General features: G+C 32.0%; 6 protein-coding genes and 1 non-coding gene across 7 annotated transcripts; 3 read left to right on the top strand and 4 right to left on the bottom strand.

Annotated features, from left to right (window-relative positions):
* Positions 1-4721: 4721 nt before the first annotated feature.
* Positions 4722-5051, top strand: ASCRUDRAFT_22945 (uncharacterized protein; the record flags this gene model as incomplete). Its single annotated transcript, XM_020189762.1, has 1 exon — positions 4722-5051. A coding segment is annotated over one exon (330 nt), but the record flags the coding sequence as incomplete, so codon positions are not given.
* A 751-nt stretch (positions 5052-5802) lies between these two features.
* Positions 5803-6848, bottom strand: ASCRUDRAFT_37658 (SDR family oxidoreductase; the record flags this gene model as incomplete). Its single annotated transcript, XM_020190788.1, has 2 exons — positions 5803-6230; positions 6329-6848. 2 exons carry the CDS (start codon positions 6846-6848, stop codon positions 5803-5805), a joined length of 948 nt encoding a protein of 315 aa, XP_020045682.1.
* Positions 6849-10848: 4000 nt separating this feature from the next.
* KIP1 (Kip1p) lies at positions 10849-13209 on the top strand (the record flags this gene model as incomplete). Its single annotated transcript, XM_020189920.1, has 2 exons — positions 10849-11176; positions 11246-13209. Coding segments are annotated over 2 exons (2292 nt in total), but the record flags the coding sequence as incomplete, so codon positions are not given.
* A 1379-nt stretch (positions 13210-14588) lies between these two features.
* On the bottom strand, positions 14589-15441 carry ASCRUDRAFT_9435 (uncharacterized protein; the record flags this gene model as incomplete). Its single annotated transcript, XM_020195145.1, has 2 exons — positions 14589-15286; positions 15402-15441. 2 exons carry the CDS (start codon positions 15439-15441, stop codon positions 14589-14591), a joined length of 738 nt encoding a protein of 245 aa, XP_020045680.1.
* Positions 15442-15707: 266 nt separating this feature from the next.
* On the bottom strand, positions 15708-15779 carry ASCRUDRAFT_t138. Its single transcript has one exon. It is a non-coding gene; the product is annotated as a tRNA-Met (tRNA).
* An 813-nt stretch (positions 15780-16592) lies between these two features.
* ASCRUDRAFT_37648 (zinc-dependent alcohol dehydrogenase family protein) lies at positions 16593-17675 on the top strand (the record flags this gene model as incomplete). The annotated part of the gene is made up of 1 exon (XM_020190785.1): positions 16593-17675. The coding sequence occupies one exon, from the start codon at positions 16593-16595 to the stop codon at positions 17673-17675; it is 1083 nt and encodes a 360-aa protein (XP_020045679.1).
* On the bottom strand, positions 17658-18046 carry ASCRUDRAFT_112025 (uncharacterized protein). Its single transcript, XM_020188765.1, has one exon. The coding sequence runs from the start codon at positions 18009-18011 to the stop codon at positions 17727-17729; it is 285 nt and encodes a 94-aa protein (XP_020045678.1). The 5' UTR covers positions 18012-18046; the 3' UTR covers positions 17658-17726.
* Positions 18047-18118: the final 72 nt, after the last annotated feature.

Here is an 18118-nt window from a genome sequence, read left to right as displayed (position 1 = left end):
AAAGTGATAAAAGTGATAAAAGTGATAAATAATAAACTGTTAATGGAGATAGACTAGTAAATAGGGCAGTTTTTCTTTTAGTAATATGATATAAGTGAAATGGTGTCTAGTGAATTTTGAGCTTAGTGATTGATTGAATCAAACTCCTTTTTCAGTGAATTAATAATGGATAATTTCATTTGGTGACTTTTTTTTTTGTTTCTAAGTGTTAGTGATTGATTGTTAAGATTGTTAATTACGAGGTTCTTTAATAATACAAAAGATAAACAAACGAAGTCTAGAAATAATTAAAAGCAAAGTAATATATAAAATATAGAAACATGGTAAGAAAATTGGCAAGAGTGGTAAAATGACAGTGATTGAAATTAAGTGAAGATTCATTTATGAGATCTGATAATATCGTATTGTCAATATCATTAATTCATTATTTAATATACTATCATATCATAAAAATATATATCATTTGATAGAATCTGGATTTATCTTAAATATACGCTATTAGTAGGCTAACCTAAATCTTAAATTGGTGATGATTACGAAAAATGACGAATATTTTGAATAGTAAATAACATTAGGTTAAATTTTATAGTAAAATACATTGAATTGAATTAAATAGAATTAGATTGAATTAGATTGAATTAGATTATACATTGAATTAAAATTGTTGGACAAAAAACAAAAAAAACAGAAAAATATGAAAGTTTAAACAATTGTCTTAAATAATATTAAAAATCAGTATCTTGTTACGCATTCTCGTTATTAGTAGCTAAGACTAAAAACAGGTTAAAGGACCAAAGAGATATTGGGAAATCGATAATTTAATAGATATATTAAATAATTAACAAAGAATTTTTATTTTTAAGAATTTCATAATAATTTCCTGGTAATTTTAATTAAAATCTATTGTTGTAATATTAAATAATAAAGGGAAATAAAACAATGTGCAGTACCTTCACAAACGGGATATTAATTCATAGGGAGCTGCAAAAAATGTAAAATGTGCAAAAAGCAGCAATAATAAATAAAACAAATAATAAAATTTATTGTCCATGTAGGATTACTTAGGACAGTTGAAGTCAAATAATATAATATAATGTGTTATTATATATTATTATGTATTATTATATAATAATTTTAATTACTAATGGGTTGAACCGTTTTTTTTACGACTATTGACTTGATTATCTTAGAGGGTGGAAATGTTTGGGTTGCAATCCCCTGCGGAATGGGAGGACTGGAGATAATCGTAGAGTATAAAAGAAAATAGGAGCGCAAATAAGAGTGAAAAAAGAAAAGTAAAAAAAGTCAATTAAGCAGCACAAGTAGCAACGTGAAATAGAGTAGTTTGTTAATATGAGTGAAAGTTGGTGTGAATTAGTAGATCAACAGAGCAACGGATTAGTAAATTGTGAGACATGACTAGAATTGGATGGAAATATTTCTAATTAACGATAAAATCAAAAACAAAAAAAAATAAAGTGGATTGTGTGATATCAAAGAGAGATATTTGTGAAATACTGTATTCTGGTGCTTAAAATGTGGTATGAATATCATAAAATATGGTATAAGAACATAATAAGGTAACAGTTTCTTAATTGAATCCAATGTCTTATTCAGTTGAACTGGATTCAATTAAGACAATCATAGATAGATTTGCAGACCTGAAATAATTTCATCATAGTGATTAGAATTTAGAGTAATGAAATGAAAGGCAGAGTAAAGGAAAATTGATTAGCGCAACAAATGGAAGCTGTATTACCATAAATATTTTCACTGATTTGAGAGGTTGGGCGAACGAGATACAGAGATTGGGCTGATCAATTGGCTGGTAGCAGTTGTGATTGCGATATCAACAACGATGGGCTCTCGAGCGGCAGAGCCAATCAGAACGGGCATTTGGGCATCCTCTGGAGGGTGACTTTGCTCTGGGCTCCAACTGCAGCACACGCAGCACACGCAGCACACGCAGCTCTCCAATTATTGTTTGTTGCAACGCCAGGCAGCAGGAACCACCTCAGCAGCAAATCCAGATATACCAAAGCTTGAGCCTAGCAGCCGTCGAGCTGGAGAGGATTTGAAAAGCAGACGCTGCTCATGGCCCATCTTCTCGTGGATATAGTGCCATAGTGTTGTAAAAGTGTAAAAGTGAACTGATCCGCTCGCGATTCCAGAAAAACTGGGGCCATTCTGGTTGCCGGTGCTGCTGGTAGAAAAGGTTCCGTGCCGACCAGTACCGGAAAGCGCAGTGCGAGCTGGCGCCCTAGCCGCATACAGGTCCAGAACAGACCTGCAGCACGCTGCGGCGCGTGTTTTTTTGTCTGACGCAGACCTCCGGCTAACGCGGGCGTATTGGGCTGCAGACATCCTGTTTGAAGATATATCCCGTTATGGTAGACTTGAAGTCTCGTCCCCTTTGGGCAGCCTTCTGTTTTCCTTTTTTGTCGCTTCCTTATCCTATTATTCTTTTATTCTTTTATTATATTATTTTTTATCAATTGTAACTTCTCTCATATTTCATCTGCCATTACCATAATAACGATTGCAAATCTCCCTGATTAAACTCAGTAACTTGGGTTTAACTATTTTCCTTTTATTTATCATTTTCTGCAAAAGTTAGAATTCTAAAATTCTTATAATTTTTATAATTTTTCCATCTACTATTTTTCTTTCTTTATCTTCCTTCGAAATATTATAAATACACATCTCCTTCATCTACTTTTTATTGGTTTTCTTTTTTAATTTTAGCTTATATACATCTCATTTAAATCTTCTGCTTTTCTTTATTGAAACTTTCTTTATCATCACCTTTTAGGTTTACATCATTAAAACATCTATCTGAATATTAAACAATAAAGTAAGTATACATATTATTGACTCTTGTTGTATTATACTTTTACTAATATAACCAATATTAACATTATTTTATTCCAATTTATCCTATCCTATCCATAGTTCGTGAAATTAACATTTAAACATTAGTTCAAATTAAAGGTATAAATATATTTTTGTTTCTTTATATCTTTATAATTTATAATTTATTTGAAAATTAATGAGAAAGAAGATCAATTTTAAATATCAGTTTTAATCTCCTAATATTTTTTATTACATCGATTCAAATTTTTTTTTCTTTTCTTGATCTTTTCTGATCTTTTTTTTTACTTTTACTTTTTTTTTTTTGGTTTTATTTCTTCCTACCTATATTATTATTATTATTATTATTATTATTATTATTATTATTATTATTGTCATCATTATCATTATCATTATCATCGTCATTACCATCACCGAGTTAATCAGAACCATTAAATTTGCATTTATACTTTTACATATCATTATAAATATCAATATTATAAATTATATATTCATTATATAATAGACTTTCTGTGTTTTCATTCCTGCCACCAAATTAGATTTCAATCTTGATTTTCATACTAGCTTCACTACCATAATATTTTATTTCTCAACTTGATTCTTTGATTGATTATTCGCCTGGATTAATGAATTCTGTTATATCTGATCTAAATTCATATAACCACCATTTATTTCTATCTTCAAAGATGAATAACCCTAATATCAATTCAATCAATAATAACATCAATACAAACATCACTCACAACGTTAATTCCATTAATAATATTAACAACTTAACTAATCTTACTAACGATATCAACAATATCAACGGCATCAACAGTATCAATAATATTAATAATATAAACAATATAAACAATATCAATACCAATTATAACATTGAAAATAATGACCAAGATGACCTATCCACATATTACTCAAATTATAATGTATTAAATAATCAAGGCATAAATTACAACCAAAACATCAATCCTTTCCTCCAACAAAACCAAAACCAAAGTCAAAACCAAAGTCAAAACCAAAACCAAAGATCACAAATAAACACTCAGTTACCTCCTTTGCAACTCCCGTTACCACCTTTGCAGCAAATACCGCAACAGCAAATGTCTGAGCTGCAAATACTGCCACAACAATCACAACCACAGGCTCAGTCTCAACACCAGCAACAACCCCAATCCCAATCACAGTCCCCGGCTCAACAACAATTTCCACAGTATCTGACTTTTCCTTCCACCTTCCAAAACCTAAATTCTCTATCAAATAATAATATTCAACTATTGAACAACATAAACTTCAACAGCCCATTGGTGGCAATGCCATACCAACTATCCTTGAACTCAAGCCCAATTCAGAATTTCATCACCTCCGAACCCTTAACTATCCTCCAGCAAATGAACCAGTACACCAACCAACCTGTGCTACTAGGTGGGTTTGTTCAATCAGGCCCGGCCCAACTATCCCAGGTCCTACCTCCCTCAACATCAACGTCGAGCTTAAATGCCCTTGGTAATACTCAGTCGACTCCCATCCAACATATATCCATCAAGTCTGAAGGCTCGCTGGCAATTCCCTCCGATCTAGCCTTTTCGGCACCAAACCCCCCAGAACAAGACCTCCTGAAGAACGCCACCCATCCTTCATCCTCCTCCCCCAAACGCACCGCTAAAATCGCTTCCAAACCCCTCAAGAACACTCCAGCTTCAAAGGATCCCAAATCCTCCCGCCGAACCCCCAGAAAAAACACCGACAAAAGACGCGTGAAGGCAGAGGCATCACCTGACCTGCCGGAGGAAGAGGAGCTTTCTGCTTCTGAGGACGCTGCTGCTCAGAACAAGAAGAGGAAATACAAAGCCAAATGCTGTCCTATCTGTGGTAAATACTTGCAACGAGACTTGACCAGACACTTGCGAATCCACCAGGAGATAGGCAGGTTCAAGTGTATTTTTCCCAAGGAGTCCTGCTCCCACAAGACAGGATATTTTAACAGACCCTACGACTTCAAGAAGCATTTGCTTCATTGCCACTTCCAGTTCTTCGATTACAATGCCACCAAGTTGATCAAGCTCTCTGAAAAGGAAGAACAGATTGGCGTGTGTTTGTCTTGTGGCCTACGGTGCAAAGCTGGCTACTGGCTCAACAAACATGTTCTCTGTGCTGACTGTCCAGAAAAATGCCCCATTTTAAGGATCACCAACGCCAGCTACATTACTCCAAATTACAACAACTTGAGCATCATCAGCACCTCTGCTTCTGCATCCACCATCAATCCCTCTTACTTTAATTCAAACTACTCTCGTTCTTCAGATGCCTCTTCCTCGCATTCTGTTCATTGACGCTCGATCATCCAGTTTTCAAGACTATTTCTATATTCTTTGTTTGTGTTTTTACTTTGATTTCCACTTCTTTTTTTTCTCTTTTGTTACTATTATCGTGTTGTGTTATTCTTTTTTTCTTCTTTCTTTCTGGTTGTTCATGCCATTTTTTAAAAAAAACCACGTCATTTTTTTGTCATTAGTTATCATTTTTCACTCCCATCTAGAAAGCACTGATTTATTTTTTTTCTCTGTCTTCCAATTTTCTTCATTAAATTATATATTTGACTGCATCTATAGTATTATTAACAGTCTTCACAGATTTATTTTATTTTTTGACATTCTTGTTTTTTACTTTTTATCATTTGAACTGCTTTCATTAAATTGTTTATATTCTTAACTACATTCATTTTTTTTTTTCATTTTTTTGTTGTTGTTTTTTTGTCTGAGATTTAATATATAGGAACTTAATTTTGAAACAATTCAAAGCACTATAATTCAAAGCACTATAATTCAATGAGAGTACCTAAAATTTTTTAAACTGTTTGCATTTATTTAAAGATACTATAGAATTTAATTAAATATTATAAAAAAAGTAAAATAAAATAAAATAAAAAAAATTTTAATTTGTTTTAAGATCTAGTCCTGATTCTGGGGTTGCAACTAAACTTGTATTTTCAGTTTTAGGAATTAAACGTTTATAAGAATTCATACCTCTATCAACACCAGAGTAATTTCGAACTCTTTCAGTGATTTGCCATGGTAAAGCCCTAAAGATTGGAAGAAAATTTCCATAAAACGGCAACTTTACTTCACCTCTTCTACCTAATTGCACAGATGATAAAACAAATTTTGCAAGATAATGAGGGTCAAGCTCAGGAGCTAAAATAGGATTAGGTGTTGTCACTCCATTAAACATATTAGTTCTCAATTGACCTGGACAAACAAGCAACGTCTTAACCCCAGTTGGAGTTAACGAAGGAGGACCTAATTCGTATGTTAGAGACTCATGAAGAGCAATCAATCCAGATTTTGAAGCACCATAAGCGCCTATTTTATAATAATTAGTTGAACGAGTTCATTTAGAGATGGTAGCATGATACAATATGAGTGAGGATATTATCAATTGAAAAATGGTAACCACATACTAAGTCTGGCTGGAGACATATACCCAAGTACAGATGCAATTGTAACAATGTAGCCTCTTCTTATTTTCAACATATCAGGAAGAAATGCCTTGATAGTATAAAAATTCGACAACAAGTTAATTTGTATAGTCTTTTCGATTTCCTGATAGCTTAAATCCACAATGCTTTTTCCTGTAGTAATGCCAGCATTATTGATCAATATAGTTATAATCCCAATGTCCTTCTTAACTAAATCAGCGTTTTTTAAAACTTGTTTTCGATCGCTAACATCGCATTTATAGTAATGAACACCTTCAAACTTATTAGAAGAGTTTGATATGTCAATGTCAAACACAACAACTTTGGCGCCCTTTTTGCGAAATACAGAAACCAATTCTTTTCCTAGACCAGAACAACCACCAGTGATTAAAACAACATCTCTATATGGATCGAAAACAGTGCCAATTATATTATCTGATAGCTGTCTATACCTTCTATTCAATTGGTATAAGAGGAAAGATAACGCGATAATGCCAGTCATCTAGAAATACCTGGAAATACTTTAAATCGAACTGATGAGAATAATAAGCAAGAAACTCCTTTTGGAAGTGGAAGAAAGCAAATTAACCTAATTTATTACTGCAAGATTATTAATTTTCAAGAAAACTTAGATATGAAGCTGCAAAATTGATTGATTGATGGATTCTTCTTATAACTAGGTACTAAGAAAAAACAATTGAGATAACAACAGAAGCACTCTTAAAACGAGCCATTTCAAAGAAAATATTCAAGTCTGATAACTGTGCAAACAACAGCAAAAGACCGCCATTTCAATCGCACAAAAAACACCTGGAAGATATACCACAAAAGAACAAAAAAACAAAAAAAACCAGAGCAGCAAAACACTTCTTCTATAAAAGGTCCTGTCGTAAAAATACCATCCAAATTCCACAAACAGATTCCAAAAAGCAGAACTTGACCTGTTTCTTCAACAACAAAAGGTAGCAATATTTTTTGAAACAGTTAAATGGATTAAATCACCAACATGAAATGTCTGGAATGAATCAGCAATTCTCTAAAAGTTCACCGCAGATCCGGCACCTAGACGCGCCATTGCTGCTGACACATGTGCAAATATGCACCCTGTTTTGAAATGGCTTGAAAGAAATTATCCCAATTGAAGAGGTGAGTGTACTATTGCCGACAGTCGTATTTTCTTTTCAGGAATTGTGCCAATCAACAGTACACGGGTGATCTCTCCTGTTTTAATTGGATGCATTTGTCTCTTCATCACTGCTTTAGCAGTTTTCATTTTGCTTGCCTTCTGTGTGGTTTCTCATCACTTCTGTCTCTCTTTGCTATGCTATTACCTTCCATCGGCAGATCTGTTTATGAATCATGTGCTGAAGCTCATCTGACTAGTCTTTGAGATGAGTGTTTACGAAACCTCCAATAATCCAAGTCCTGAAATGATCAACATGTTAATCAGCAATTCCATTGGTCAAAAACTCTAAAACAAACCAACCCTAAAACAAATCACAGCTTGAGTTAAATAATTCTTTCAAATAATCTGATAATTTGATAATCTAATAATATGATAATATGACGATATGGCAATATGGTAGAATACAAAATTAAAACTGATCATGTAATTATTTTTTCCAATTGAAACACTATTTGTAAGCTAGCCACCTGCTGGAAAGCAAAAATCATAATCAAAACCTTATGGCTGTTGTTCTTAAAAGCCAACTTATAAGTTAAAATTTTTAATAATGTTACAATTATTTTTTTACAGAAGATAAACGCTTACACAAATCCAAATGTACAACTCCCATTCCGGGTAATTCCTTGGAAGGAATCGACATATCAATGAAAATTAAGCTTTGACAACCTTCCTAACTAATTGTGCATAATTATCGGTCTTTTTAGAGAGTAATTGGTTTGTTATAGCACGATTACATGTGAAATGTTCTTTCATTTTATCTAACAACAACAAAATAGCAAATTTTTTAAAAGTAAAATTTTTGCTAATCGCTCAAATAATTTTTACCTTCAATTTGAAAAACTAAAATGGTCGTTTGATTGCTAAGAAATTTATTTTTTTTGTCCAACTTTTTGTAAACATTTCACATCTTTTAATTCAACGTCATCTTTTGAAAATTAAAATTTCAAATATAACTGATTCTTTCGTTGTAGAAGACTAAACAACTTTAAAATCTTTAAACACATGATGCGATATTTTTCTTTCCACTATAAAATGTCTCCCTACCCAATATCATACAACACTGTCCACCATTCGTAATAAAAATTCATCGAGTATTATTCATCAGGTAGAAAGCAAATACTGTATTGATTTAAATTCAAGAATGCTAGATAATAATAATCACTCATCATGAAATTTATCAATATCGATAAAACACACTAGTTATTTGAGACACTGTTCTATTATGGATCACGGGAAACTGTACCGGTCCCTCCCGGATATTCCATAACCACATGATTTGATGGCCTTCCGAGGATTCAATCACAGATTACGAACTACGAGCTCTTGATCGAAAATAGAAGTAAAAAAATTATAATTTCGGTTGAACTATTTGTTTGCATTTGCTTGTTTTGTGCTGCACTTTATTAAAATTACTGGAAATTTAAATCCCTGAAAAAGCACATATTCTTCCTAAAACATAATCAAACAATAGAGTGTTTTTCCCTCCCTACATCATCACCACATTCAAGCATCTTGTCAATTCAACAATAAACCGAAGGTTAATACTTTTACGCAGCAGGTATACAAACCAAAATGCAATAGATACAACCAATTAGAGTTAGAAAAAATTCGATTTAATTTTTTGTTTTGTAAAAATCAATATCACAAAAGGCAAATATAGCTCGATTATAAAAATCGCACAAACAAATTGGGTAATGTCTTCTAATTCCTCAATTTTTTATTTTATTTAAGCTACCTCTTTATCTTTTGCAAAAGAAAACAACAATAACAACATAATCTTTGTTTGTGTATAAGGTTAACAATTTTCTGTTTTTATCAAACATAATAAATGTAATTAATACTCATATAACGAATAGAATTGATGATTCAAAAATATCAAACTTCAACTTTGCTCAGAAACAAAAATTTATGTGAAAATAAACTTAATTTCTATTGTTCATATAATAAAGCAAAATAAAACAACAAAACAACAAAACAACAAAACAAATAAAGTCAATCCACTAACACACTCAAAACAATTAATAAAAATTAATAGCTATTAGTAAAAACAAAATCCAAAAAAGGTCTTAAAATATTTTGAAGTATCCAGGTACTATTTTGCAACAATAACTAGAATTTATTGTGGGTTTATGTTTGAAGATTGATTGTTGTAAATTTATTATATTTAAATAAACAAAGCTATCAATGTTTATTTCTTGCAACGGTAAAATATTTTAAAATGTTCTTAAAACCATTATGTTTTTATTCCTTAACTCTGAATATAATACTAAAAAGAAGTTTCTGTTAAAATAATTTTCTACTAAATAGCAATCGGCAGCAACAAATGATAATTGAAATTAATATTGTAAGCAAAATAATAATTATTGTCCAAACTTAAAATAGTTTGACTATCAATAAACATTAAAATAATTTGGCATTGACTGCAAAACATCCTTTAATATAAATTGTATCAATTTATATTAAATAAAGGAAGTTCACAAGTATCATCCATAAAGTGTTCTTTGTTTTAAAGACACCAAATGGCGGATCTGGAGGAAGAGTAAGCAAATAATTTATTATCTGGATCTATAGAGTTTGATGTGACCAGTTGTTAACACACAGCACAAGCAGTTTCAGAAACAATAGTGGGGTTTTTCCGAACAACACTGACCGTGCTATCAAAATATGCCTAATTACGCCCTTTAAAATAGGAAACATCGAAAACTGAATTGCCTATTTCAATATCACTGTTTTGAGCTTATAAACGTGATCTGTTGACCAAACGCTCCCAACCCTTCTTGATATGGATGTTTACTTTTTGAGCATCCAAAATTAAAAAAAAAATAAATATCACAAAGCATAATCTGGGAATTGGTGCTTTATATAATCCAAAGAATTGCTAGCCGATACCTCTATTATTAATTTTGCAAGACTATTTACATCATACCACACTTTTCGGATTGAATAAAACTTACTGCTTCACTCTAGTATGGCGCAGATGAGCAATTATTCAAGAGACTCCTATCCAGTAAAAATGAAAAGACATTCTTCAAATGATTCCATGGATTCCTCCTCCAATAAAAGAACTAGAGCCTCAATGGACACCAGCTTTAATAATAAGCTATCTGGATCAAAGAGAAGTAGTAATACGGGCAATTACAATTTTTCAAAAAATCAAAATAATTCCAACAACCAACGCAATCAGGATAAGACTATCAAACGAGAATCTATAAACTCTTTTTCAAAACCAAAATTAATTCATAATCGTGGTCAATCAAATAATCTAAATAATAACAACAACAATAATAATGGTATTTCTAGAAATACAAGTAATTTTGAGGAATCGAATATATCTGTATTTGTTCGATGTCGTTCAAGAAATGAAAGAGAAATTAAAGAAAATAGTGGTGTGGTTGTTTCAACACTAGGGCATATGGGTAAAGATGTCATTTTAAAAACTGGAAATCTGTCTTGTGGTAAAACTAAAACATATACATTTGACAGAGTTTTTGGATTTGAATCGGATCAAGAAACAATTTTTGATTCAGTAGCCTCTAATTTTTTAGATGAAGTCTTAGATGGGTATAATTGTACTGTTTTTGCATATGGCCAAACTGGCACAGGCAAAACATATACCATGTCGGGTGATATACAAATTCCACCAAGTGACTCAAAATCTTCTTCAGCAACTTCTTCAGCAACTTGTTCTCCATCAACTTCAATTGATAATACAGAAAACGATTCTATAAAACTTAGTGAAAATGCTGGGATAATACCAAGAACATTAGTAAAACTATTCAAAATTCTTAAAAAGTTTCCTGAGCACATTGTAAAGGTTTCATTTATAGAATTGTATAATGAAGAATTAAAAGATTTATTACTTAGTGAGTACTCAAGTGAAAGAAGGGTTAAAATATATGACGATCCAAGCAAAAAATCAATTATTGTGCAAGGAATGGAAGAAATTTTTATCAAGAATGCTGTGGAGGGTCTAAAATTATTATCCGAGGGATCTTATAAAAGACAAGTCGCTGCTACTCATTGTAACGATCTTTCATCAAGATCTCATACAGTGTTCACAATAACAGTAATGATTAAACAAGATAACGATAACTCCAAAGATACAAATTTTAATTTAGATGGTGCCAATGAATACTATAAGGTTGGAAAATTGAATCTTGTTGACTTAGCAGGATCTGAAAATATAAATCGATCTGGTGCTGAAAATAAAAGAGCTAGAGAAGCTGGAATCAACAACCAGAGCTTATTAACATTAGGAAGAGTTATCAATGCTTTGGTGGATAATCTTTCACACATTCCTTATAGAGAATCAAAACTTACAAGGTTATTGCAAGATTCTTTAGGAGGACAAACTAAAACTTGTATAATTGCTACGATTTCACCAGCAAAAGTTAGCCTTGAGGAGACATTGAGCACATTAGAATACGCAAATAGAGCTAAAAATATAAAAAATAAACCTCAGATTAATCAGTCTGTTTCTAAAAAACTTCTTATTAAAGAGTATATTCAAGAAATTGGAAAATTAAGAGATGAACTTTCTGCCACAAGATTAAAAAATGGGATATATCTATCAGCAGACAGCTACAAGGAAATAACTGAAGAGAGTGAAAGTCGGAAAATTATGATTGATGACCAAAAACTACGAATCAATTACTTAGAATCGAATATTAAAAAAATTAAAGAAAAAAATGAGGAACTGGCAGTAGAGTTAGAAAAGAAAACATTACAGTTAGAAGCATTAAAGGAAAATTTTAGAAATTTGCAGCAAAACTTTGATGAGATTGAAAAAAATTTGAAAATATCAATAAAGAAATTTTTACTCGAAAGTAAAGTTAAAATGAACCATCAAAACAATGAAAAACAATTGGAAGATATTTCATTAAATTTAATAAATACTTTGAATCAGATACTGTTGCAAAAAAGCAAAATGCACAACTTGATTATTTCAAAAAATATGCTACTAAAAAAGAATTCTGTTATCGTGCAAAATTTGAAAAAAAAGACTATAAAATTAAAGCCTGAATTGGAAAAATACATGAAAAACCATTTTACAAATATAAACAGTCTTAGCTCCAATATCGAAGAATTTATTCAAGTGAAAAATAGCGATTTAGCTGAATTAGCAGATGAATTGAATAAAATATCGGAAAAAGTGAAGAATAATATAATTACTATGACAAATAAAACGGCTACAAACACAGAAAGCATGATTAAAAATGTCACTGAGATTCAAAATATTAAAAAGGATATTAAAGAAAAGATTATTTCAAGATTGAATGAAATCTTGTCTAATTTTAAAACTTTTGAGGAAAACTTAACCGAAAATTTGTTATCCATTAATCAAGATTTAAATGATAATTTTGCTAAAATTAAAACAGAAATAAACTCGACATTCAACTATATAAGTGATAGATTGGTGGAACAGGAGCAACAAATACAGGATCTTAAGGGAAAGTTAATAACTAGTAGAACCAGCTATTCAAATTTATTGAAAAACACCACGAAGCAAATAATAGATTTTATTGCAAATGAAGATCAAATTAGCAAAGATTCAAATGATGTATTGTTGAAAGAAATAACGAAATTGATAGAAAATCATAAAACTAAAAATAATGAAAGAATTCAAAATAATCTTAACAAAATTTCAAATAAATTAGGAGATATTAGCAATGGGTTTGGTTTAGAAATGCAATCTCATCAAAAAACAATTGAAAAAATAGTAGAATCTAAACAAAAGCTTCGAAATGAAAGCATTAATAATCAAGAATTAAAGAAACTAGAAGAAGTGATCAATGGGGCTTCTCAAGAGACAAACGGAAAATTTGAAAAATTTAAACAGTTTATTCATAATGAAAATATCCGACAAAATAACGATATAATGAAAACCTTTTTGAGTAACATTGACAAGACAATATATTTAGATAAACTAGACAGTTATCTGAATAGTATCGTGGAGGATAATAAACAAAATGCGAAAGGTATTAATCAAATCGTTAGTTTGCTAGATTTAAATCAAAAAAGTTCATTTGATTTAATGGATGAAAGTATTAACAAATTAAAGCAAAACATTACTGAAAGTATAAAAGAAAGAATTATCAAAGAATTTATTGATGATGACAAAATGAAGAAGGAAGAATATAGAAAACTATCTAATAATCAGTTTGATAAAATAGCAGGAACAATTGGACAAGCAGAATTTTTATTAGAAAGTGAGGAAGAAAAAAAAATTGAGAAAGAAATTGAAGAAAATAAAATTACCAGTTACCCAAAAGTTTTACCAAAATTTAAAAGTGATCAAGATATAATATTTGAGTTGAATGAGTTACATGGATTTAAACAAATTGAAAACTTAAAATTAGAAGATGTATATGAATTGGCAAATGAGTTGGCATTGCAAGACAAGAATGAAAACGATGAAAATGGTGGTGATATTAAAGATGTTGGACCCTTGGACAAATATAATGGTGGCAAAGGAAAACATAGTAAAGAACAGATCGAGGATACCTTATTGGATGTTTCAAAAAATAAAATGTATAAGATTAAAAAGGATAACAATGAAAACAAACAGACGAACAATATAAAACAACAGTTAAAAGAACTAAGAGTAGCATTAACACCGATACATTTCAGTGATATCAATTCTAAAGCCAACAATAGATTTTTCATGAAGGGTAGTAATAAAATCTCACGACCAATTTTAGTAGACAAAGATGAGCAAGAGAATCAAATTAAAATACCAATACCGATAGCAGATACACCAATTCATAAATCTATGATGAATAATATAAACATTATCAATGGTAAACCAAAAAAAGGATAAAAATAAACAATTTAAAGAATTTACATATTAATGGCTTTTGATATGTTAATGATGTGTTGCTAATGTAATAACAATGTATCAACAGTGTATTTTATCGTTTCAATCAATGTATTTCAATTCAGTTTTTTTTTTCTATCAAGGATTTTTTAGATTTGATTGAGATATAGTAATCTTTTGGAGTAGTAGTATAGAGTTCTTTTTTTTTTTTTTTTTCATTCCTTTTAAAAGTTATTTTTTTAAGCGTTATTAGTTAGTTTTTTGTTGGGGTTGATATAATTATTTTTGATGCATATATTGTTTATTTTGTGATTTATATCATCATTAAATTTATTTTGTAAATAATCAAATACTGGTTTTTTCTCTAGTTGAATTCTTTTTCTTTCTGAATTGATGGAATCGATTGATTTTCTTTTTTTGGAAATTTGGTGATTGAGATTGTTGTTTATTAGATATTGATTGTAGTTATTATTTGAGTCCCAAAATTTTTTTTCATGGTTGATGAAGGATAAAGATACTTTTAAAGCATCCAAGCGATTGATTGAATATGCTAGTGATGTGTATAATTTGGTGAAATCGACATTACCAGAAGATTCATCGAAAAATACTTGGTATCTATTCAAATCAATTCCAGATTCTAGAGGGATGTCTATGTTATCGAAATTGGTGTCACCGTTGTAGATTTTATCGTGGTATTTTGATTCCAAACGCTTAATGTCATTTAGAATGGTTGAGTTAATAGCAGCATTAGCATTAGTATTGGTATTGGTATTGGTATTGGTATTATTATGAGTAGTTTGATTATTGTAATGAAAGGGTTCTTCTAGGATTGATTCCAACTTGGGATGATATTTTTTAACCTTTATGGTCAGTAGTTCTTTATCAATGATTGACTGGATGTTTATTTTTTCAGAACCAGATATATCCTCGTCGATATCTAAGTGATCAATAGAAAGGTTTATGGGTTGTTAATGTGTTAGTCACCAAGTCCGGAAAAAACCAAGCTGGAAAAGCAAGAGAAACTGGAGAACCAGCAGTAAAGGGAGACTTACAACTCAACAAATCCAAGGGCTGATGTCTAATGTAGTTCATGTCGGGGCAATCAAGAATGTGATTTTATATTTTTGCTGGTGTGCTGGAGATTGTTCTGGTGTAGTGAGTTTCAGGTGCAGTGCATTGAAAGTATTTGAAAGTATTATATTGAAAGACGACGAAGCCAAATTGAAGAGAGAAAAATAAACAAGAACAAAGAAAGGCGGGCGCGTCCGTCGACATGTACACGCAGCACACCGCACGCATAACGGACTCTGTTGGACAAAAAGACAAAAAAGAAAAACAATCGAAAAACAGAAAAAAAGTAGCGCCGCCTGGTTTCGATCCAGGGACATCAGGGTTATGAGCCCTGCGCGCTTCCGCTGCGCCACGGCGCTCTTTTCCGTTGTTCTAGGTTCTCCCTAAACCACACACACCATGTGACGCTTCCGTTTTTGTGGTTTTGTGCATACCCGCGCTTATGCGCTTATTACTACTGTTGTCTTGCGATTCTCTCGATGCTCTGCCTGTTTTACCCCTTCTTTTCGGAGCTCTAATCGGATGTGTCAGACTTTGGGGAAATATCCACTTTTCGACTTCTTTTTGTGATTGGTCCAGCCGATAACTGCACTGAGATATCTTTTTACAATGCGACTGATTAGCATGAAATTTCCGAATTCGTCACCAAACCAACCAGAGGTTAATGACTTGAACAAAGAAAGAACTCGACGAGGGTGTTTTATAAACGTGAAAGAAGCTGGAGCAAGCACAGCAATCTAGAAGGCATCAAATGATTTGAATTCTATTTTAGTTCAATTGTCTCTGGATATTATTTGGGTATATTTTGGGGGTTTGCTTGGAATTTTGTGAACTCCGAAGAGCAAGTAAAAGGAGAGAAAAGAAAGGTGAAGCCAAGTGTTAGTTCTATCATGGAGTACTTTTGTTGCACTTTATATTTTATTTATTCAATATTGAAGACAAGTACATGATGCAATGGAAAAATGGAATAGATTTTGTGGGAGGGCATTTCTGTATAAATATAAACCAACAGACTGTTGGTTTTCAATTCAACAAAAATATTATTCTACATTTCTATATTCTATATTCAATATATTTTTGATTATAACCCAATTAACTCAATTAACTCAATTAACTCAACTAAATAACCAAATTAAATATATATATATACGCAATTTATCAAAATGACATCAATGAAAGCATTAGTTTACGAAGGTCCAACAAAGAAATCATGGAAACTGGTGGATAAACCAACTATTGAAAAGCCTACAGACGCAATTATCAAAATTGAATCAACGACCATATGTGGTACAGATTTGCATATTTTAAAGGGAGATGTTCCTGAAGTCGAAGAAGGTACTATTTTAGGACATGAAGGAATTGGATATATCGAAGAAGTTGGGTCCAGCGTTAAGAATTTCAAAAAAGGTGATAAGGTGATAATTTCATGTATTACCTCATGTGGAAATTGCACATATTGCAAAAGAGATATCCAAGCTCATTGTAACGATGGTGGATGGATTTTAGGACACAATATTAACGGTACCCAAAGTGAATTTGTTAGAATTCCTCATGCAGATTATTCATTAATCAATGCGCCAAAGGATGTTAAAAACGAAGCATTATTAATGTTGAGTGATATCTTGCCTACTGGTAATGAGGTTGGTGCAATTTGCAGCAAGATTGAAGAAGGTGACATCGTTGCAATTATCGGATGTGGGCCAGTTGGTATTGCGGCCTTATTGGCAGCTGAAGTGTACAAGCCCAGAGCAATTATAATGGTTGATATGGACGAAGAACGTCTTAAGATTGCCAAAGAAACTTTTGGTGCAACACATTCAATTAATCCAGTCGAGTTGAAAAAACAAGGTATTAAATTTACTGACGCAATAAAGAAAATCACAGAGGAATTTAAAGAAGAAAGACCTGGATTGAAAGATGGGGTCGATGCCGCTATTGAGTGTGTTGGAATTCCCCAGACTTTTGATATGTGTCAACAAATTATTGCTCCAGGTGGTAGAATTGCTAACGTGGGTGTTCATGGAGCCAAGGTCGACTTACAATTGCAGGATTTATGGATTAAAAACATTACAATTTCCACCGGATTAGTGTCTGCGTACTCCACAAAGACATTGTTGAAGAATATTGAAGATGGTGAATTGAAACCAGAGAAGTTGGTCACCCATGAATTCAAGTTGAACGATATTGAAAATGCATACCATACGTTCAGTAATGCAGCCACAGAAAAATGCATTAAAGTGATATTAAACAACTGAACTGCTGAGCCGCTGGGTAAATGAGCAGCTGGTGAAACTATAGACAGCAGTCTAATAATGAAAAATAATAACGAAATATACTAATGAAATATAATGGGTTTTTTTCTTTACTTTTTTTCTATGATTTTTTAGTGATTTAATACATGTTTTTGAAGAAGCGACAAACCGTCCCAAAAGAGACCTAAACCCCCGAAAATGATTATGGGAGCACTCCTGATATGGTGGGTGTGCGTCTAAAACACACAAACAATAGAGCCGCATATGCGTACACTGAGCGCGTGACAATGCACAATTTACAACAGACGCACACGCACATTGCATGTCTGCTAAAAGCATCAGCCAATCAGAGCCGATAACCGCGTGTCTAGCGAACTGCCGAACATTCCACCGTGCGTGCGAAGTGCGTAAGAGTGCGCAGAAGGTGCGTGTCGCGTCCAACCGCA

This window comes from Ascoidea rubescens, assembly GCF_001661345.1.
Source record: "Ascoidea rubescens DSM 1968 unplaced genomic scaffold ASCRUscaffold_12, whole genome shotgun sequence".
In the NCBI taxonomy this organism is placed as follows: domain Eukaryota; kingdom Fungi; phylum Ascomycota; class Saccharomycetes; order Ascoideales; family Ascoideaceae; genus Ascoidea; species Ascoidea rubescens.
This window is presented reverse-complemented; position numbering and strand designations above follow the sequence as displayed.

Excerpts from the sequence above, each read along its gene's own strand:
- ASCRUDRAFT_112025 (XM_020188765.1), bottom strand. The coding sequence starts at position 18,011 with ATGCTTTTAGCAGACATGCAATGTGCGTGTGCGTCTGTTGTAAATTGT.